Here is a 20,870-nt window from a genome sequence, read left to right as displayed (position 1 = left end):
GACCGCCTGTCAGGCTACTCCACTCTGGTAGTTCTTTGTTTTTTTTTTCTTTTTCCGAAAGCTTGACGTGAGTTTCAGTTGCACAAAGGCCGGTTTCAGAGATGATGGACATGCAATCACCTGCCATCATTCCTTTCTTTACCAGTGTCATTATCATCATCTCTTTTTCTTTATTGCTGCGGCCATCGTTGTTGTCACCGCCGCAGCGTCATAATCATGTCATCCTACTTCTAATCTTTTTGTTATCTCGCACTCCTTTGGTAACACCACTTTAACTGTCTGGGGAGACGTGAAGGAATGATACGATGACAGATCAAGAGAATCAGAGGACAAACCATAAATTACCTGTCATCTTCTCATCCACTATTCACTTATTGGAGACATCTGTCCGCCTTCACTCAGGTATACTCAGGTGATGCGTTCATTTGCATGTTTCCAGCATTTATGCGTTCAGAGTTTTCTAATACACGATCTGCACATCAGTAAGAGTAACCATAGAGATAAAACATGGACTTATCTTCTGGGTCCAAAAAATGAAGCTAATGCGGACCTGCACTTTGTCTGAAGGCCACCAGATGGCGATAGCTGCAGTAGCTATGTATATTGGAAACCAGCTTTCTCTTTTGACCTCTGTAAATGCTTGCAAACACTGATGAGTTTATGCGCTCAGTCACTTTTAGGACATATTTATTTATGACTATTTCAAAAAATCTTCTCATACTGCGTTTCAAAACAGAGGATTATCTGTGGTATGAAACGGCTTACGAGTCAATCACAAGTCAATAGCCAATGAGTGAGCAGTTTCACAGTCAGAACCGCCTCTCTTTGTCACGTGAGTTTTTAAAAATGACCATCTCGAGACTTTTAAACAGGACAACCCACTGGGCACGTCGCGGTAGCTATGTTCATATTTATGAAGTGTAGAAGTGTAGTGAATTATGACAGATTATTAAGTGATTTATTTTGTCACACTGGGATGTGATTCTTAATATAGTCCAACCTCCGAAGATGTTAAACCCCATATTTTTGCGTTTAATAGCATCTTTATATTCTAACCTTTTAACCAAAGTCCTTTCAGACTCAGAGTGTAGCCTGTTTCCACAGACTGCTTGTCGCAAGATCCTCCATCCTCAGCTAGAGATAATATTAACTTTTCTTTTATTAACTATGAAGTTGAAGTTTTTTCACAATCCATGACAAGGGTTTCTCTTTAAGGAAACATAATTTTCTCTATAAAAAAGTTCCATTAATATCTACAAAGGTGAGTCACATTGTCATCTCACATCACCCACATTGCCTCTATGTGGTCTTACTTGCTGTTAAACCATTAACTAGCTTATCACTGTCATCTTGATCAAAGACGGCACTTTCATCACGTCTGTGGAATTTTGCTTCACACAGACTCTCGACCCCTTTTGCATTTTTTTCATATTTAATCAATGCGTAGCCACAATCTTCTCTTTTTAAAGCTGCTCTGGAGACACGTTTGGATCTTTTTTGTACCCCGTCTCTCCACCACTGTTGAGATCATGAACGCACACAGGCACTGGTATCGTGAGGTCTATGTGATACAGAATTTCTGCTGACTGCACATGGCAGTAATGCATACTGACAACTTGTGAAGAATAATAAAAGGCAGCAGCTCACCAAGAAGAATACAGATGCAGGCCAGTGTAAACAATGCAGGTTTCATATGATGATTGATTGCAAAGAAAACTCCGCAGGATGCCTGTAATCCTGGCAGTTCAGGAAAGGAGAAGTCAGTGTTGCCACATTTCCCCTGCTTATACATCCACGCATGGCTAATTAAATTCAAGTCCTCTTGCATTTGTTGCTGTGTCAGCTGGTACACTACTTCATATTCATTACATCATCTCCCGTCCAGGTCATACATTTTGACAACAGCATCTGCTGCTATCATCCTTTTTCCATTTTCTTATTATGAACAGTCCCATCACATCTTCATCCTAACGGCGGGTAATCTCATTAGTTTCCCTTTTTATGACCAATTAATTCATTACTGCCACATGATTGTGGTTTTCTTTGACTCTCACCTTCCCCATCAAGATTACACCCAAGGCTAATTTTCTCAACTGTATTATAAACGGTCTGTTACATCATCGAGGACGGCTTTCATCCATCACTTAACGGCTTGTCTGTCATCTCTATAATGACAGCAACTGCCTGTTTTTTTTTTTTTCCCATTAACATTTCGTGCTCATAGCAGGATTTTTGCCTGTCCTTGAAAGCTCCTCGGTGACCTCTAAACCCCCTCGTTCCTCCAGGAATCAGACCTGTAACCCACCTCTACTTATCAGAGGTGACTTCAGACTCTGTGTCAGTGGCGTGGAGCGCCCCAGCACCGCCCGCTGAACTCTTCATTCTGAGCTACAGCTCTGCCGACGGGACCGACACCTCTAAGGTGACACTGCATGGCTCCAAGACGAGGTCACTGATCCAGGGGCTGCTGCCGTCCACTCATTACACCGTCAGTCTAATCACAATACAGGGGGACGTTGCTTCAGAGCCCATTACAGCTTCACTTACTACAGGTGAGCTGCTTGAATGATGGAAAAAAAAGTTTGTAAGTGATGAAAATAGAGAAACATCAGCAGCAAAATAAAGGTTTGTGACTTTGTGGGGGTCCTGTCCAAGTAGATATGCACACTTAGGGTCATAGTAATTTTGTTTGTCTATGTGTGGCAAGAGTACATGCATTTTTCTGCAACTCCGACCCAATGATTGTGAATTTTTTTTAAATGTAAATAGAATCCAATCATTTGCAAAACCCATAAAGTTATATTAGAAAACACATGAAATGTTTTAACTGAGACATCCAGCAAAAAGATGCTATTTCTATGACAAAGATGACCCAGAGGCGTTGAATCCTATATCAGACCCAAGAGTCCAGCAGCCAGTCTTCTCAACTCCCAGTCGTTTGTTGACTGTTGTGAAAAAATAGTTGATGTTACACAGCACATTGTCTCACTTAAAACATTTAATATGTTTTTTATGTTCTGTGAATAAAATATGGCTTTGTGAGATTTACAAATCATTGTATTATGTTGTTATGTTGTTATTTACGCAGCATCCCAGTTCATTGGAAAGTGAAGAAAAAAGATGATCATCACAACTTCTTGAAGCTCAAAGTATTATTTTTAACACTACAAAACCCCAAGGATCCTAAATATTCTGAGTCTAGTATTATTCAAGACAATCTCACACCCCAGAAGCTCTAAATTAGCAATGCTTTGTATTTGTGCATGTAAAATGACATCAAGTTCCCAGCATTTATTTGTTTTAGCTTGATCTACTTAACAATTAAGAAAGATTCCAACTCTAATCACCTTAATCATATTTATGAATGAGGGATACAATGTAAAAAACAGAGATGGGGAACAGGAAAGAAAGGATTTTGGGGGAGCAAAATATTGAATTAACATGTATGAGGTAGCGTGTAAAAGGAAAGAGAAAGAAAATTAGTTTAAGAAATGGAAATACAAAGTGATTTTAAATTAAATATGTATTTGCAGAAATGCTTTTTTTAGGCTTTCATTTGCGCAGCACCACAGCAGAATGACTTTTGTAATTAGAAACTGCCTTGGAGGCTTTTTAATTTTTTTAATTTTTCTCCTTTTTTTCTGTTCAGATGTAGATGTAGAGATGCAGTGCCAAAAATAAAGGTTTTGCTCCTCAGTGCTATCAGATGGTTGAGGTTTGCACAGTTGAAGCTAACCTCAAAAACCCAGATGTAACGTTGGATTATATTTGAGAAAAAACAAGTGGCTAACAAGTGTCAGCCTAATGGAGTGAAGGCCATGCAGTAACAGAAAGGAGCAGTCTGCTTGTTTTGTTTTTCCTGTGTATTCACCCATTTAAGTATATTCTTGTCTTTTTTTCTTACATCTTAATTACGGTTTCTCTATCACTTCTCTCCATGTCTTATTAACCTATTTTACCTTCAGCGACGCCACCGTGACCCCTCGTTAATTAGTACAGTATTTCTGTGTCATTTTTCTGCAGACTTTCTAAATTCCAGTTTAATTGGCAGATTATGAAAAGAAGCTCTCCCTATTCCATTTGATTGCGACTGTGCTATTTACATCTCAGAGAGAAGAGAGATAAATGAATGAGAAGAGGGTCAGTATTATAACCTGCCGGAGAGTTTGACAATGAGCTGGAAGAAAGAGGATCGCTCTCTTTCTTTGTAGCGAGGGGGACAAAAGGAAGAGGATGAGACAAAAAAATAATGGAGGGCTGGAGACAAATGGAGAAAATAGGAGAGCCAGCAGTAAACAATAGAGATGTTAACTTAGCATCGGTGGCAGAAACACCTGCACATGCCGGTTTCAAACACCCCCTTGGCAGCTTGGAGCCTCCGCTTTCTCGCTTTACATTCACGCACACACAAGAGGCAGATTTTCAGGGGGTGAGATTGGATGGGATGGGACAGATGTACACTATTTCTTGCACCGGTCTTTACGCTGTGATCATTTTAGCGCCCTGCTTTGATCTCACGTGTTTGAACGTGAGCATTGATGGGGGGCTGCTTGCTGCCTTGAATCACTTGCTACACTTGAACTGTGCTGCATTAAGATTTAACCACAGTTTTACTTTATGGTCCAGCTCCGCTTTGGCTGACATAATGCAAAAGTGACTAGCTGTATATCTCTGCCTGCGCCCCCCCCCAGGAACCTTTATAAGAGAATAAATTTTTACAGCCATTATTCTTTCTTTGGCTCTACATTTGCCAAAGCAAACGTAATTAGTAAAACATGCACGACTTGAATAAATGCAACTGTATTCCATGCGAGCAGACTTTAAATTAGTCCTCTTCCAAGAATTTGAAATCTCCTGCTTTCTGCGTGGGAATAATAGCCATAATTCTTCTCAAATCAGGGAAGAGAGAGTGTAGCAGTCGTCTATAAGTGCTCTTACCCATCGCCCACAACAGGAGATGGAAGCGATCTCTTAATCTTGATCTTTGTTTTTTTTTTTGTTCCATTCTCGTACGTTCTTATTTTTTTTTCTTCACTGTCTAAATATCTTTCTTTTTTTCCCTAGGATCTGTCAGGGCTTTAATTGTTTGCTCAAATTGTCTTCACCGTAACCTTTTCCGTGGCAGCTCAGTGGTCTGAGGAGACATATAAAACAGAATTTTGGCAGGGGAGGGGTCTCCTCTGCTCAGCCTCAACATTAACGGTTGTGTTTTTTTTAGCTTGATGCTGCTCAGTTTCTTCTCGCTAATCTTTTGATGGTGTTTTGTTCGTAATAAAAATGTTCATTAAAAATTCACACAGTCTCGCAGACCCAAGGACAGCTCTGTTTCTATGTAAATTTAATGAAGAGGACATTAAATGTGGACAAAATGAGGGTTACTGAACTACTCGGGCCTTCAAGGGCAGTCTTTCTTATAGATTTTCATGAAAATGACTGAATTAGCTTTGTACATAACATAACATGCTCCTATTATATGCTGGGGCTCATCCTTTTTTTTTTATACCATTTGAACCGCATGACAGTGTTTTCTTTCTCATCGCACTTTTAGGCATGGACCCACCAAAAGAGATGATGGTGTCGGACGTCACCGAGGACGCCGTGACGATCTCTTGGATCAAACCGCTGGCTCCGTTTGAATACTATAAGCTGTCCTACCAGTCGGCCAGAGGTAGCGTGCACATAACTGCAAACCGTGATGTTATTCTTAAGTGCATTTGAATAACACGCTATTTATTATATTAGCATACACAGAGCACACTGCTGTTCCTTGTTACAGTTAAATGAGCATGGCATTTGCTGTAGGAGGCTCCCTCTGATGTAAGATACATTTTGTACCAGAGCGCCGTGCCACACACCTAATTAATTATAACATTTTATCAGTGAAAGGTAATTGAAATTTTAATTAAAATTCCATATTTATTAAGTATTTTCCCTGTGATGCAAAAAAAAATAAAGGAACAGCAGCTGGCTACGCTGCGTACCCTGTACGTGAAGAAGGAGATCAGTGTGACAGTTCTGGTGTTCAGGTGCTGGCCTCTCTCTCGTGTCCCCTGCAGGTCGAGTAGACAGCGTGATGATTGACAGCGATGTTACAAACTACACCCTGTCCAGTCTGTTTCCTGCCACAGAATATGAGATCAGTCTCAAAGCTGTCAGCGGGAGTCAGGAGAGCAGTGTTGTCAGCACTTCCGTCTTCACAGGTAGGAGCTAACCACAGAACCATTAGGTCCATATTGTTGTGGGGGCCCTTCGAGACCGGGTTTACTCATGCAGGAAGAACGTTGAGGAGACTCCGATGTCTTACACAGAAACAGTTAGTGCAGGAAACTCAGCCAAGGAGAACAGAGTGTGGTAGCTCAGGTGGACACATGTAAAGGTATTCAAGTGTGCTGAGCTGTTCTCCACATAGTGCCCTCTCTTTATATAAAACCTTATTGCATTGCGTGTTTGTTCCAGGTCTTAAATAGCTGTAAGGTATTTCTAAGACACCTAAAAAAGAGCTGCTGTCTACTATAGTTCTGCTATAATGTCTCAAGTAAGGCAACACTGTGAATGACTGGTAAGTGAGCAACCCCACCTCAGAGTGACACGACCTAAATTTCCCTCTGCAGAAAAATAAATGAATAAAAAGCTTCCACATTTTCGCAATAGTGAAAGACATACCTAACCATCGATTGTTATTCATATACACAATTGTTTTTCTCTTGTCAGGTTTTATGCATGTACTGTAGTTAGGTGCCTGTGCAAAGGATGATGTTACTAACCTTTAATGTTCTGGTAAGCCCATTGTTTCTCCAGCTAGCAGCAGCGTCCATCGCCAGGCAGATAGCCATACAGTCTTTATCCCGTCTCCTATGAAGATATGTTGGCTAACAGCAAACACACTGAGTATAGTGAGTTAAGTACAAAAGCAAAGCAAACTGAGCAGTAATGGACTGAAACAGGTTAAATTAAAGGTAGGCCACTAATGACCATGCTTATACTCAATTTATCAACACCAGAGTTATCATAGTTTTGTATTTTCTAATTATTATTATTTTCTCTTTTTTAATTGAGACTTTTCTTCTTAACTTCAGACAGTTTCCAGAGTGGATTTTATAATTTCAGTTTAGTTTTTATTGTTTGATTAAATTATTATTGTGTAGAGGGCATAATGGATTTTTATTATAATAAACTTTTCGAATCTTTAGTATTCGATTAACTATAATATTCTGATCTAGACATTGTTGTCCTTAATTAATATTAAGAGAAACAATCACAGCTGTGTTTCTGAAATCGAATTGTTTACTTTTTCTTCTCCTAAAAAAGGAAACAGTAAATTAAAAAATGAGTCAATCAAAGTCAGATAATCTGTAAAATAGTTTACGTTTAATTTTCTGAAGATCACCTCACAGGTTAGTGGTATTTTGTTCTCCTCTGAGGTCGTAAAATCACAGTGCTGACAGTTCTCGAATAAAGTAAGTCTTGCTGTGAGAGGGCAGCAGAAGGACAAATGTTTGCCATGTAAAATAAATGAAGAGTTCCTCCCCTGCTAGACTTTCGGGTCAATTGCTCTGTCCACAGCTATAACAGCTGTGTTAAAAACGAGCAGCAGACTAAAATGCACACACAAGTATGCACACAATCCAAGGGTGAAGCTCATGTTGTAGACGGTGCAGTCTCTGCCGCTGCAACAGATGAAAGCGTCCACTCCGTGACCCAGTAATTGGTAACCTGCTCCCAGCTCCATCTCACTGTCTTCTATCTCTCTGGCTGCTCTCCTGCCTCCTATCTCTATCCTTTGACTCGCTTCAGTCTTTTAGCACTGTGATGTCTCTCTCTGTCTCGCCCATTCTGCCTCGATTTCCTCCTCTCCTCCTCCCTCCATCTTCTCTGCCCTACCTCCCTCCTTTGTTGTGTCTTCAGAATTTAATGAAATCAAAGGTCCTGTGTTTTCATGCTTTCAAAATTAGCACCAAATCATAAGTTAGGTAAAAATAAAACCTCGCCGTTGCACACACGTGTGACAATGAGATACCATTCTTCTCTGAAGAATTCCGCTAACCTGAGATTAACACACTCTCCCAGTGCTGTATTCAAAATGCTCGGTGTACGTGCAAGAGAGGGGAAAGGGAAAGCTGAGGAGAGCGCAGAATTGGAGCGGGAACAGGCGAGTAGAAGGTGTGTTTGCATACCAATGAGACCTGATTCACCTGGAGCGGCAAGGTTCAAGAATCCAGTAAGAAAAAAGAAGCTGAAAGAGACCCTTTCCCTTGTTTTCTCTTTCTCCCCCCTGCCTCGCTTCCTGCCTCCTCCTGTTCTTTATTATCAGCGCCTTCTTCCAACAATCCCAGCGTGGGTACAATGAGCAGAGACGGAGGGGCTGTAATAGCCTGAAAAGAACATAACTACAAAGTCAAGCTTGTTAGAAATGGTAAACAACATTTTCCTCACATCCAAGAATGCTCAACCAGGGACACTTTTACACTGCTTTCAACAACAATACATAAACAAGGGATTTGAAAGCGTAATCCAACACTGCCTGGTCAAGTATGTAATAACTTGGGTAACGCTGCAATTTCGACTTACTTCACATCCGTAATCAATTACTGTGCGAAGGGCTGAGAAAGCGGGGAGCCATATTTCATTTTGCAAGCGCAGCAGGTACTGCTAATCTAAGATGAATTTGGCGGGGGTGACACTAAATGGACTGTGTGAAGGCCTGTTTAAGGGCTAATGACAGTGCTCATTAGCAAAGTGTCAGGACCCCCAGTAAAGTATTACTCTTCCCAAAACTGAAGTTTGTGGAAAGAACATTAACATCCTCCCTGCCAGCTGCGTTAAGAGAAAACAGAGGAGGGGAATGCACTTGCTTTGTTAATTGAAACATGCTTAAAATAGTCCACACAATACCAAATAACACTTAATGAACATCAGAGATAACACATAAATTGACAGAAAAACAAAAGGCATAATGCCAGGCATGCAGAGGAAATGGTAAATACAAAAATGGAAAAAATTTGACTAAAAAGGGTAATGAAAATAAAGGAAAGGAGAAGAGAAAATAGGTTTTTATTCTTTTTTTTCATCACTAGTGGATTAGGATCACTAAAAAAAGAAATGGCACAGAAATAGTTAACAGTCGGTGACTGTTACATGTTTGCTAAGAAACAGTTCTCGAGTAGGGATTGCAATAATGTGCAGCTCCACAAAACAGAGAACTCACTTTATCAGCAGGACAGTTACCGCTATGCTAATGTTATGATAATTATTATTATTTTCTGTGAATTTACATAATGATCCTTATCTTAAAGACTCCTTTAGGTTCAGCTACTAAGTGCCACAAAACCAGTAATTAATCTTTACTTAATGATTGGGCGTAATGACTGGTCTCACATTTTAAATGACTGTATGAGTGAGCATTTTACCTACACTTGAAACACACTCAACATCCAACATCATCAGTCAACCGGTATCCCTGCGGCTCTAAAACGCCACAGATTATATGCAGCCAAAACACTGTTTATGTGTCTAAATATTTGTGCGCCTCATGAGTATTAACGCGACACCAGGAGCACGCATATACGCGTTCAGCGTAGCTCCGAGGTTAATGTGTAGAGCATGCGGCTTTCTTTTGCTTTGCCACAATAATGAGAGGGTGTACAGAGATTTACTGGAGTTTTGTGTCTTACTGGCTTTAATGGCCACAGTCTCAATACAACGCAGGCTGACCTCGTGACCAAGCGGCACAGCTGGAGTGTTTCTGAAATATCCTACGTTGTGAATTACACACTAATAATGAGCTGAGAGCATATTTTCTGCATGTAACAGCAAGCCGAGCGCCCTAAATAAAACATATAACGACGACTTAGAACATCAAACCTCAATCATCTCCTCACCAGGACTGCTGCAGGTCTATCAGGTATTGCTGTGTTTGTGTTGTTTGTGTTGTGCCATAATTAAGATCTGAAAAATATGGTAACAAGAGAAGAAGAAATGGTTTCAAGCAACTGGTTTGCTGTGTGAAACTCTATATTTTTCACCCTAAATCATAGTAGTTTTGTTGCCTAAATCTAACCAAACAGTGGAAAAGAAATAAGCAGGTAAAAAGTAAAAAATATTGGGAGAAAAATAAGTCTAAAAATAATATGTTGCCTTTCTTATCTCTTAGATGAAAGGTTTATCCTTGAGCCATTCAGCTACATCAGTATGGTCCCTTCTGAGGATATTTGGCATGGATATCAACTGTCTGCTTATCCAGATATCATGGATGCAAAGAAAGTTCTGAAAAATATCCACTGTTCCCAAGGCTAAGTCAGAAGATGAGCCAATAAATCATCGTAGTACGACACATACTGTACATAATAAATACAAAGTTGTGATCAAATCATTTTCTGCAATCATATAATGGCCTGCATTTATATTCCCACTGGGCCTTGACTTCCAGATCTGAGTGAAAGTATATAGATAGCCTGAGCCTGTAATTCACCCATGCAATCAGTAGATGCAGTATGATGATTGAATTATCGCAGCTCTTGATGAAGGAGGATGACCTGTTTATTTTTTTCTATTTTGGCTATCTCTACTCTATCTCCATTGCCAATCTAATTGACTTGGCAAGGCTCGTAATGATTTTAATCAGGTTCGTCCATCTATCGCAGTGTTAAGAAAGAGCACAATTCTTTTTTTTTTATTATTCTGATGAGGGCAGGGCAACATTAATTACCTCATCTGGGCAGAGATTGGGATCACTCGCAGTGTTCTGTGTTCTCCTGCCACGCTCTCTGCTGTGCCAAAATAACATGCCTGAGGAGAAATTGGGGTTGAAGCACTGAGGTTAAAGGTATAATTAAATTCAAACTCAATTTTGGCATGTCCAGCAGTCTGAGAACAAAATTAGGGAGAGGGTGTGAAACAGGAGGCCTAAGAGAATATGAAACTTTCGCATCACGGTGAAGTCACCATTAATCAGCATTCTTGCAAAGTTTTTTTGTCTCTGCAATTCATATGAATATATATCTCGTTGTTGTCAGTCTAATTAATAATTTAGGTGTGTCTCCAATTGAATTTCACACAGTGTTCAAAATACAAAGCTCTCTGCATATGAAGGGAAATATGATGCAGCTTGTTAATTTGTGAACAATTCAGTGATAAGTTATTTTCCATTAAAAGCGGTGATTGACAGAGTCAATTTCCCTTTTTCTTTTATTTGCTCTGAGCTTACTGGGCGAGAAATCCAGTGACAGCCAGCAGCTAAGAGATACATGATTTTACATGAACTTTGTTATGTGATACAAAAAGTAGTGTAGCAGTCTCCTGGTTTAACTATGCACAGTAATATAAAAAAGATCCTTAATTTCTCACATTTTACTAGGAAATCGGGAGTTTATGGAAACATATTAGCCAAGCTTTTTTTCCCACTTCTTTAAATAGACTTCAGGAATAGTTCTCCAGGCTTTTTGAAGGACATTGAAAACTCCTCTTTGAACATTGGCTGCCTTTTATTCTATTCTCTGTCAATCCGCGATGGATTTTGTTCCATACACGTTTGACAACAAGGTATAAACAAGGTACTTTTACTGCATTGGCCTTGTGTTTGGGATCATTGTCATTCAGAAAAATGAAATTAATGCCAATCAGATGCTTTTAGGATGGTACTGCATGGTAGATCAAAATCTGATTATGCTTTTCTGCGTTTATAATTACATCAATTTTGATAAGATCCAACACCACTTGCTAAAATGCAGACCCAAACAATGACAGAGACTCCACAGATGACTGTAGATACTCACTGATGTACATCTATCCCGACCTTTTTTTATACATATTGATGATGACTTTTGATGATGACAAAAATTTGGATTCATTGCTCCATAAGACCTTTTCTATTCTGGCATTCCTCAGCCTTTTCCCCCACATTTCCCGTAAGAATGGCTTAAGTGAAGACTCATTTGAAGTGTAGATTAAGCAGCTGATAGGCTAGATACATCTCTCAAGTCCAGGGTCAGATTTTTGCTGGATTTCTTTCTTATTTCTTGAGGACATGACTTTCAAATACTCCTGATTGGCTGTAGATCTTTTTGGGGGACATGTCACTTCTTTTGTCATCCTCTTGTCCACTTCTGATTTTTTTTGGAACAACTTGTGTATTTTTACAACAGGTTTCTAGACACAAAAAGGCCAATTTAAAATTTTAAAAGGGTTCTTTGGTAAGTTCTCTGTTATGTGTTATGCTCTCTGTTTCTCTCGCCTCTTGACTTGGGTGCCTATTTTTTCCTCAAATGATTTATAGGTCACTGTTAAGCAAGCTGACAAAAAATTGTATAGATTTGCACACGCTACAAACAAACAAGATCATTTCGACAATGTATAGCAAACATGTTGTGTTTGTCTGCAATGAGCGGACCGCTGTCATTCTTGGTTGTGATCCACAGCTGTCAATTTATCTGTGTAGCACTGACACAGTATCTCATAAATGATGGGGAAGATGTTCAAAGAGCCTGATATTATCTTTTGTTTAACTGTTGTGTTCATTCTTGTCTTGTATTGCAAACATAGCGATGGATATGCCGTCGGAGTTGACGGCCCTCAACATCACCCCTCAAGGAGCCCTGCTGAGGTGGAATCCACCCGTGTCCAATGTTGACAACTACGTGGTGACTCTCACACACAACCAGGGTGAGTGTGCATTCATTTGCTTGATTTGATGTTGGAAAGTCAGTGAAAGGACACCAATTAGATAACATCATTAACAACCATTAAACTGTAGCACGACACTGTGACTACTTCACATTAAAACACATGAAAACATTAGCTTATACTTCCTTACGTTGACAAAATTACTGTAGTGCCCATCTACAGTTGGCTCTAACTTTAGACCATAAATACCATACACACACACACACACACACATATATATATATATATATATATATATATATATATATATATATATATATATATATATATATATATATATATATATATATATATAGTAGTACTGTAGTAGTGGCAGCATACAGTGCAATGAGAGTCATCGGTTGCATGTGAAGATGTGACAGGTACCATCACAGTTTTCCCATTAAGAAGTGAGATCAGTGCAATGAGTCCTTTGAGGCAATATAGATCCATTTGTCTTGCTTTCAGAACAGTTCATTATGCTTGGTTAAACTGCTTAGCCTTGGCAAAAACAATGCAGTTACTAGGCGGCATGCATTTCTGATGCAGCCCATGTCTTCAGCATCTGACAGCCATATCCAGACAGGTAAAAGATAGCCATATTGCTTGGCCCCTCAGAGCCAGTCTATAATGTGCTCCCTGAACCAAGTGGATGACTGCCAAGCAGCAGTAGGTACAGATATGGCTTAAAGACACTTGACATGCACACAACTAGAGCGCTGATATGTGTAGGTATAAAAGGTTTCCAAGAAATTGGATATTGTTTTACTAATAGGTCAATACAACACTCAACCAGTGTTATCTCATGCTGTTGTTATTTTTATAAACTGGCTGGGGAAAATGTAATGGGAAGCATCTTTCTCATTTGCACATGACCCCACGCAGTATGCCACGCCTGGAGTTATCCAGAGAAATTTGTATTACTCAGCTGTCAGAGTCTGAGTGTAAATTACACTCTGACTGACTGGATTGCAGCCAGATCATCACAGATACGGAGACAGCATCTATATGCTGGACACATATTTGGAAACCAGCCCCAGCCAAGGTTTAGAGAAGTGCAATGTAAGTTGTGGACAAATTCCCTTGAGTGTTAATGTACTAAACCAGGGTCAATAGTTAAATATTTCATTGTGCATTGTCCTGCATGACAAAATAGTTTTTATTGATGGAAACACCTACATAAAATAAAATCCAAGCCATCGTGGTATCAGAGATTAATGGTATCACATGGACTACGAATAATATATACCTGTCTACTGTAATGTTTTAGATTAATTAAAATGCATCAGTGCTCTTGTGATGTTTCTGTATATAAAAGGATGAACGAGAAACTGAAAAAGGTTCAAAATATCCAGAACTGCATCTATAAGATGCTTCAGAACATCGTGTAGATGACCTTCCATCATTGCCACCTTAATTTAACACTCCACAACCACAAATACTGCCAGTGAGCCTCTGAATGTGGCATTGTTTTTGTATTATTATCTTTCTTAGCCTGAGCACAGTGTCTTACATGGTTTCATAATATTAAAGTAAATAAGAGCTCTCTTAATACTGAATGTGTAATGTGTAAATCACTGCACCATGGAGCCACACAGTTAGGAACAGAAAAATATAAAGTGCAATAAAAATTAAAATTAAATATTTCCAAGTTAACATATTACTATGTACAATGTAGAAGAGAAAATAGTCCAGGTGTCACAAGGCGGAGTTATAAACTTTGATGTTTCCTGTGTTGGGAAACATTTTCAGAGATACACACTGCAATCTTTTTAGGATGGTTTAAATGTAGTAAACATTCATGTGTTTTCTGTGTTCTGTTTTTCATTTTCTAGTAACGGCTGATACTTTCCTCGTGGAAGGCAACAAGCAGGAACTGCAGCTGTCCAACCTCAAGCCAAGCACCACCTACTCTGTAGCCCTCTACGCCACCAAAGGACCACTTACAAGTGGCACCGTCATCACCAACCTCCAAACCCGTATGTATCCGTTTGATTCGGCTAGTACAGTGGGCAGCTGACTCAGCAGCTAGCACTGCCGTCTTCTTGCAGGCCTGAGTTTAGCCTACTGGGTCTGTGCAGGTGTCCTGGGCACATACAGTTTTATTTATAGCAAAAACTATCGTTATGTTAATTGTTAATTTTTCTGATACTTTTTTAATGACCAAGGGCAGCTGCTGCACTACCCTTGAAAAGTTGCAATGGATCATTCACCCCTCAAAGGGGATTAATAGAATTCAAAATAATCAGCTGTGCTATTTCTTACAAAAAATATATATAATTAATTATAATTAACAGAGAAAACTGCTAGTGCATATCAATTTAATAAGTGTGCAAAATGGCAAAAACAAAATACTCATGCCACTGTTTTTCCTATTAATTGGTAACTAGATGGCAAGAAGGTGGGTCTTATATAATTCAGGCCTGTCACAGACTGACGCCTTAATGATACAAGAAGCAGTTATGTTATGTCGAACCCATAAAGGATAAAGAATACAGTGTCAGTTGGTTTAATTTCTGTCTGCATTAATATAGTTACACAGTAATGTGATTACTATTATTGGCACCTGCTGTATGAAACTATAGGAAAATATGACAATCAATATCAAGTAAAAAAAAAAATATATATATATATGTATAATAAGAAAAAAACGACAACTGCATAACGAATGTTCCCTGAGGGATAGAGACAAGGTATACCACATCAGTATGTGCATTGGATCCTTGCGAGACCTGAAAAATTAACTTCAACGTGCCTGTCAAGGCCAATGAGAGTGTTGCTGACACAAGAGGCTTCGCCCTCCCTAAGGGGTATTAAAGATGCTGCACAGTCTCATCTCCTCAATCTACACTGCACTTCACAGGCTCTTTAGGCAGTAAGGAGCTGACCTGTGTTATATCTAGTTTCCTTCCCTCATTGGTTATATGCATAACACCCAGCCCCCTTTCAGTTGCAACCATTGATACCCAGGCAGATAGATTAGGATGACTTGGCCCTAAATCAGCAGCTGTAGCAACAACTTGTGTGAGTAAAGGAGGTGAACACATCCACAGTGGCCAAATCGTTTCTGTATCTGTTCTCCGTGCACCGCATTCTTTCTCTGGAAGGAGCTGAAATCCATTCAGTGGTTTAGAACTCTCAGTTTATGAGGCGCCTTTAGGGATAGCAGCTTATAGCACCATATTTAAATAGGCTGACAGAGAGAAAGAGAGAGTGGGGCAAAGGGCAGTTTATCCTAACACTGAATATATGTGAATATGGGGGTATTGTCACGGTCTACATCGTGGTGCAGAAATGAAAATTGCAGTGGGATTGAGGCTGTAAAAATGCCTCAGCTCTAACGGAGTGATATACTACCTTTCCTCGTCCTGCCAAACAAAATTCACATATTTGTTTTTGCACAGCCCTGCCCTGCATGTTCATGTTGAAAGGAACTTTGTCTCTCCAAAAGAAGCAGTGTGGTCAGGTAGTGTGGACTGCCTGACCACACTGGGATAACCATGCATTATTAATTACAGAGTCCAACTTCAACTCTGGAAAGAAACTTTCTAACTGGGAGGAAGATGGTATTTCTCTTGGTTTGAACCTCAGCGATTGTAAATCTATTATCAGCAGGACTGCGTGAGTGCTGGCTGGATGAGCCAATTCTCCCAAATCAATAGCTCATAGAGGTAGTTCAGGGGCCAGAAGCCCTCTGTCATGATGGGTGCCAACGATGCCTTGAGCCACAAGCAAGACTCCGAATGAGAGAGCACAATATTTTTATGCCGTTATCCAGTACACAAAAGGACTGCTTCGATGAAATTAGGACTTGCAATGAAAATAAGGTTCTTTCAAATCTAACCAGCTCCTTGTGCACGGTGACTCCAACCCCCTGACATGCAGTTAGCATTCTGAACTGAAAGTACTTATTTAGCATGGTTATCTCATGGCTCAGAGGGCTCTTTCAAAACAATGAAATAGTAGCTGTGGGTCTTTGGAGTGGGAACTATTGGAACCTTTTCTCCAGCAGAGTTTAGATTTCTTCCCTCACCTCAGGAGCAAAAGTTGATTGTGCTGTTGACGAGGTAAGGGATAGCTCAGTAGGTAAAGTGGTCGCCCCATGATCGGAAGGTCGGCGGTTCGAATCCACTTAACGGCTACCCTGAGGTACCCCTGAGCAAGGTACTGTCCCTACACACTGCTCCCCGGGCGCCTGCTTAGTGGGCTGCCCACTGCTTCACTGAGTGAATGGGTCAAATGCAGAGAAAAACAAGTAATTTCCCCATGGGGATCAATAAAGTATCCATTATTATTATTATTATTATTATTATTATTAATGCCAGGTGCCTGTTCAGTTGAAGTATCCTTGGACTATAGATCCTGCCATGCACTGTGCGGTGCACACATGGAACAAAGGTGCCCTCTCAGAAAGTCTGTTGAGCATTGCCTTTTGTGGACAAGAACTGTCACTGTTGGATAGCGAGGACCATCAACAAGAAGAAGAGAAAGAACCCAAAGCTTTGAATTGAACCTCCCTATTGCTCTGGTCAGCAGAGGCTCCACCCTCGAACCCCACAGCACCCAAAGAATTCACTGCTGCCTGATGCCAGACACTCGAGGACCCAGTCCTCCCGTGTCAGTGTGATGGCTGTTTTGGTGGCTCAAGGGTGTAACATTAGCACCATAATATTAGAAAGGTGGCTTTAACCTTTTAACTGAAACCAAGCAGAGCCTTTTGCTTGATGAACTTAAGATGTAAAACGATTGCTTACTATCTAAAAGAAAAACAACAATAAAAACTGGACTGTTTTGAACTTGTCCAGTCCTGATGTTAATGGCACTAAAACCAGAGACATGAAATCTGCCAATGAAGAAAGGAATTCTGTAGACATTTAAGAGCTCGAACACAGTGGAAAGTAAGAGTGGGAGAAACTACCAGCTGACAGGTGTAAGAAGTCATCAGTGTTGTTTATACAGCTCACTGCATTCTTGCCTTTTAGGGCTCCAAGATCACTGCTGTTGGATGAAGGCAATGCTGGCTGGCAAACTCACCTGCATATCAAAGTCACACTAGCTGCAGAAGCTCTGATGGGTGAACCACCAACACAAAAACAATATTGAAAAGAGGGAATTCTGTCTTTTTACAGCCCTCATGATATGTTTACCCTAAAATCTGCTCCTTTGTATCAGGATTATAACATTAAACTTTATCTGCACCATCTGCTGCTTTGATATCCCACCCACCCACCCCCATTTATTGCAAACACAAATCTGCTCCAACTTAAGAAATATGATTTAACAATAAGTAGCGGTAATGTTTAAATAATTCAGTATTTACTGCAGTGTGTTTTTCTTGCCTTATTCATATTCTGCGCACTAAATCCTGACAAATAACCAAAGTTATTGACTTACTTATGCTGATGTCACCATGAAGCTACCTATTTGTTACAATGGTATTACCCACTTTGTACCACTCTTGTAAAGGGCTACCTTTACCATCTTTCATGACAAGTTTTTTGCATGCATGCATCAAAGTTTGGAACAAAAAGACTAACAGCAAGAATTTCAGGCATACTTAATATTGTGATGGATTGTTTCACAGTGCCAGTCAGGTGTATGTACACCTTTATTACATAATTTCCTCAGGGATTAATAATGTATTCTGATACTGATTTAAATAGCTTTGATTCTTTTTCAAACCTGCTGCAGAGAGTCTGTATTCTGCCTGACGGTAGATGTGGTGAAACAGTCGTTATGTGATGAGGATTAAACTCATCCCTGCTCCACCTCCACCTGTCCCCCACAGTAAATTCACGTTTGTCGCCTGCTCCACTGAAAGGAAAGTTAGGGGTGAAGGAATTGTTCTAGTTTAGCTGAGTTGCAGCTCTGTAAACTTAGATTTTTCTTCCAGGGGAAAAAAAATAAAAAAAATAGTCAGCAGAGGAGTTCACATCCCCTATGGGATATGAGCACCAGAGATGCCTGTCCTGCACTGCAGCAGATACGAACTACTGGAAATGGAAACAAGCTCTGACAATGTATGAGAGCAAGGCTCCAGACACTTCAAAACATGTATGTGGGCTCAGGAAAATTAGGTGTGCCTGCATCCATGTCAATGCGGCATATGCATATAGTAACTCATACATAAACAAATGTTCTTGGCAGTTTAAGGTGCTTCTAATTTTGAAACAGTAGCTCTGCTTGTGCATCACGTACCTCTGCTTCTCGAGAAAACAAAACAAGAAGGATGGAAACGCGTGCTCCTGCCCCGGTTAGAATCCCTCATATAATAGAAGCTGGGAAATTGCTGTGATCCAGGCAACGCCACGGAGTGAGCGAAGAGGACAAGGATTTTGTTTTGTTTTGAATGTCCTGTCTTATTGGATTAAGAAAACGGTCGGGTGCTTCCCTTTTGTTGGTGTCCTTCTCTGAGTGGAACAGACTAAATGTATTCTCGCTGTGCCAATCTGGAGGAAATATTCTCAGGTGGGGAAGACAGAAAAGAGGAAAAGGCATTTGCAGAGGACTCGGTGTATTCATTCAGAAATGTATTTGATCTATTCTGCCCTACATTAAAAGAGCATAAAGCCACAGAAATTATCAAAGCTGAATTCTGTTAAATTTGTAGATGAGAAAATAAGTTTCTTCCTTCTCTTTTCTACTGTACTTCTGTTCTGTCCACTTATATATCCACTGCTTTTTCTCTTGAGTTTTGCCCGAATTCACAAAGGGACTAAAATCAATTTGAGTTTTTGACAGTGTCGGCCTCACAGTGCACACGTACTGTATACAGTAGGCTCTATTCACACAGCTGTGTGCTGTGTGGCCCTGTGAGCTCTCAAACGCACAACAATTAAGTCTTCTGCCTTCCAGGACTGATGATGACATGTCTCAGCAGGGGGAGCCTCAGTCAACCTCAGCTTCAAAGAGCTCTTCCAGTGTTGTTAATTAAGCTTCCTAATTGAAACCTTAAAGCACGGTTCTGTTCCTCTCTCACAGCTTGCATTCTCACGCTGTTGCACTCCAGCCGAAAATGTCAAGTTGCGAATGAGCTGGGAGAAAACATGAGACCTTTGATTGTTTTGGTCAGCTACTCCGGCTTTGGATCTATTGCTGTGCCACCCTGCCTACTCCCGCTATCTTTTTTTTCTGCTTTTTTCTTTTGTTTTGAATACTTTGTTCTTGTGTCTGTCTACTTGATCACAGGGTTGAGAATTACTGCTCTGTGTATTTTTTATGCAGTAAGCCTGTGAGTAGGTTTTGTCTAGAGCACAAATACTGCTGACTAAAATGTTTTACACAGAAAGATCATACTGTTAAATTTGTAAAGGTACTCTCACGTTGCACTCATAGATATATTGATTAGCGTGGAATTAAATAAGTTAACAAATTCTTTTAAACTAAGAATGAATCCATAAAGGTTCAAATAGAAGCTGCAGTTCCTGTCTACCTGATACAAACACATATACATGTCCAAAAGGTCAGTAAAAGTTCTAGATGTCAGGTTTTCACTTTTCTTCTATGCCTGCTGAGCACAGCACAGACAGAAGTGTGGAAAAAGAGATGAGGCTCATCCACAGTTAATATTTATTTAATCATTTATTTATTTATTTTCGGGTGGTGGCACAGTACTTTTTGGATTCCCCAAGCCTGTTAACCACAGATGAAAGTTTTTTGTTGTCAGAAGAGGCAGTTTTGGCTCCCCACAGGCAGATATTTAAGCTAAAAGGCTAGAAAATAAGGGATTTTGCTGAAGGTGGCCGCATAAGCCTGTAGGTTGCAGCACCGGGACTTTTCTCTCAGATGTGTCTGAACCCGCTAGCTGAGAAGAGCTTGGCACGTTTCTCAAGCAGCAGCAATCCTTGCTGCAGGCAGCTCTGGTTTATACTGTAGTTCTTCACCGAGTGCCGCTATTACACAACCGTAATCTTTATTCTTCAGGCAAATGATGCATTTTGGACAGTTTTATCGTCTTGCTTCCTCAAAAGCCTGCACTGTTAAATGTTTTATGGGAAAATAGAACATCGTATATATTGTATATTGTGTTTTTAGTATAATATCAAATAATATGCACTAAAGCCGTCAAGACATCCTTTTTTTGTCGTTTAAATATTGTCCGTGCATCATAAATGATTTGTTAACAGACAGAAATGCTGCTTTTCATCTCAGCTGGTTATAGGGAATGGATGTGTTTGATTGACAGCAGCCTGCAGACTTTCCGAGTGTCTTTG

The 20,870-nt window shown here is 40.1% G+C and overlaps 1 protein-coding gene across 1 annotated transcript in view; it reads left to right on the top strand.

The window, feature by feature from the left end:
- The window catches only part of tnr (tenascin R (restrictin, janusin)), a 211,756-nt gene that overhangs the window by 165,730 nt on the left and 25,156 nt on the right, over window positions 1–20,870 (top strand). The window contains exons 20-24 of the mRNA XM_080907118.1: window positions 2,286–2,552; window positions 5,549–5,668; window positions 6,057–6,200; window positions 12,538–12,657; window positions 14,493–14,636. Of these exons, the coding sequence (XP_080763244.1) occupies window positions 2,286–2,552; window positions 5,549–5,668; window positions 6,057–6,200; window positions 12,538–12,657; window positions 14,493–14,636 (795 nt within the window). The remainder of the gene's footprint in view (window positions 1–2,285; window positions 2,553–5,548; window positions 5,669–6,056; window positions 6,201–12,537; window positions 12,658–14,492; window positions 14,637–20,870) is intronic.

The sequence above is a fragment of the Rhamphochromis sp. 'chilingali' genome (genome assembly GCF_963969265.1).
Source record: "Rhamphochromis sp. 'chilingali' genome assembly, chromosome: 16".
Lineage (NCBI taxonomy): Eukaryota > Metazoa > Chordata > Actinopteri > Cichliformes > Cichlidae > Rhamphochromis > Rhamphochromis sp. 'chilingali'.
Note: the sequence above shows the minus strand (reverse complement) of the source record. Positions and strands in the feature narration are given on the sequence as shown.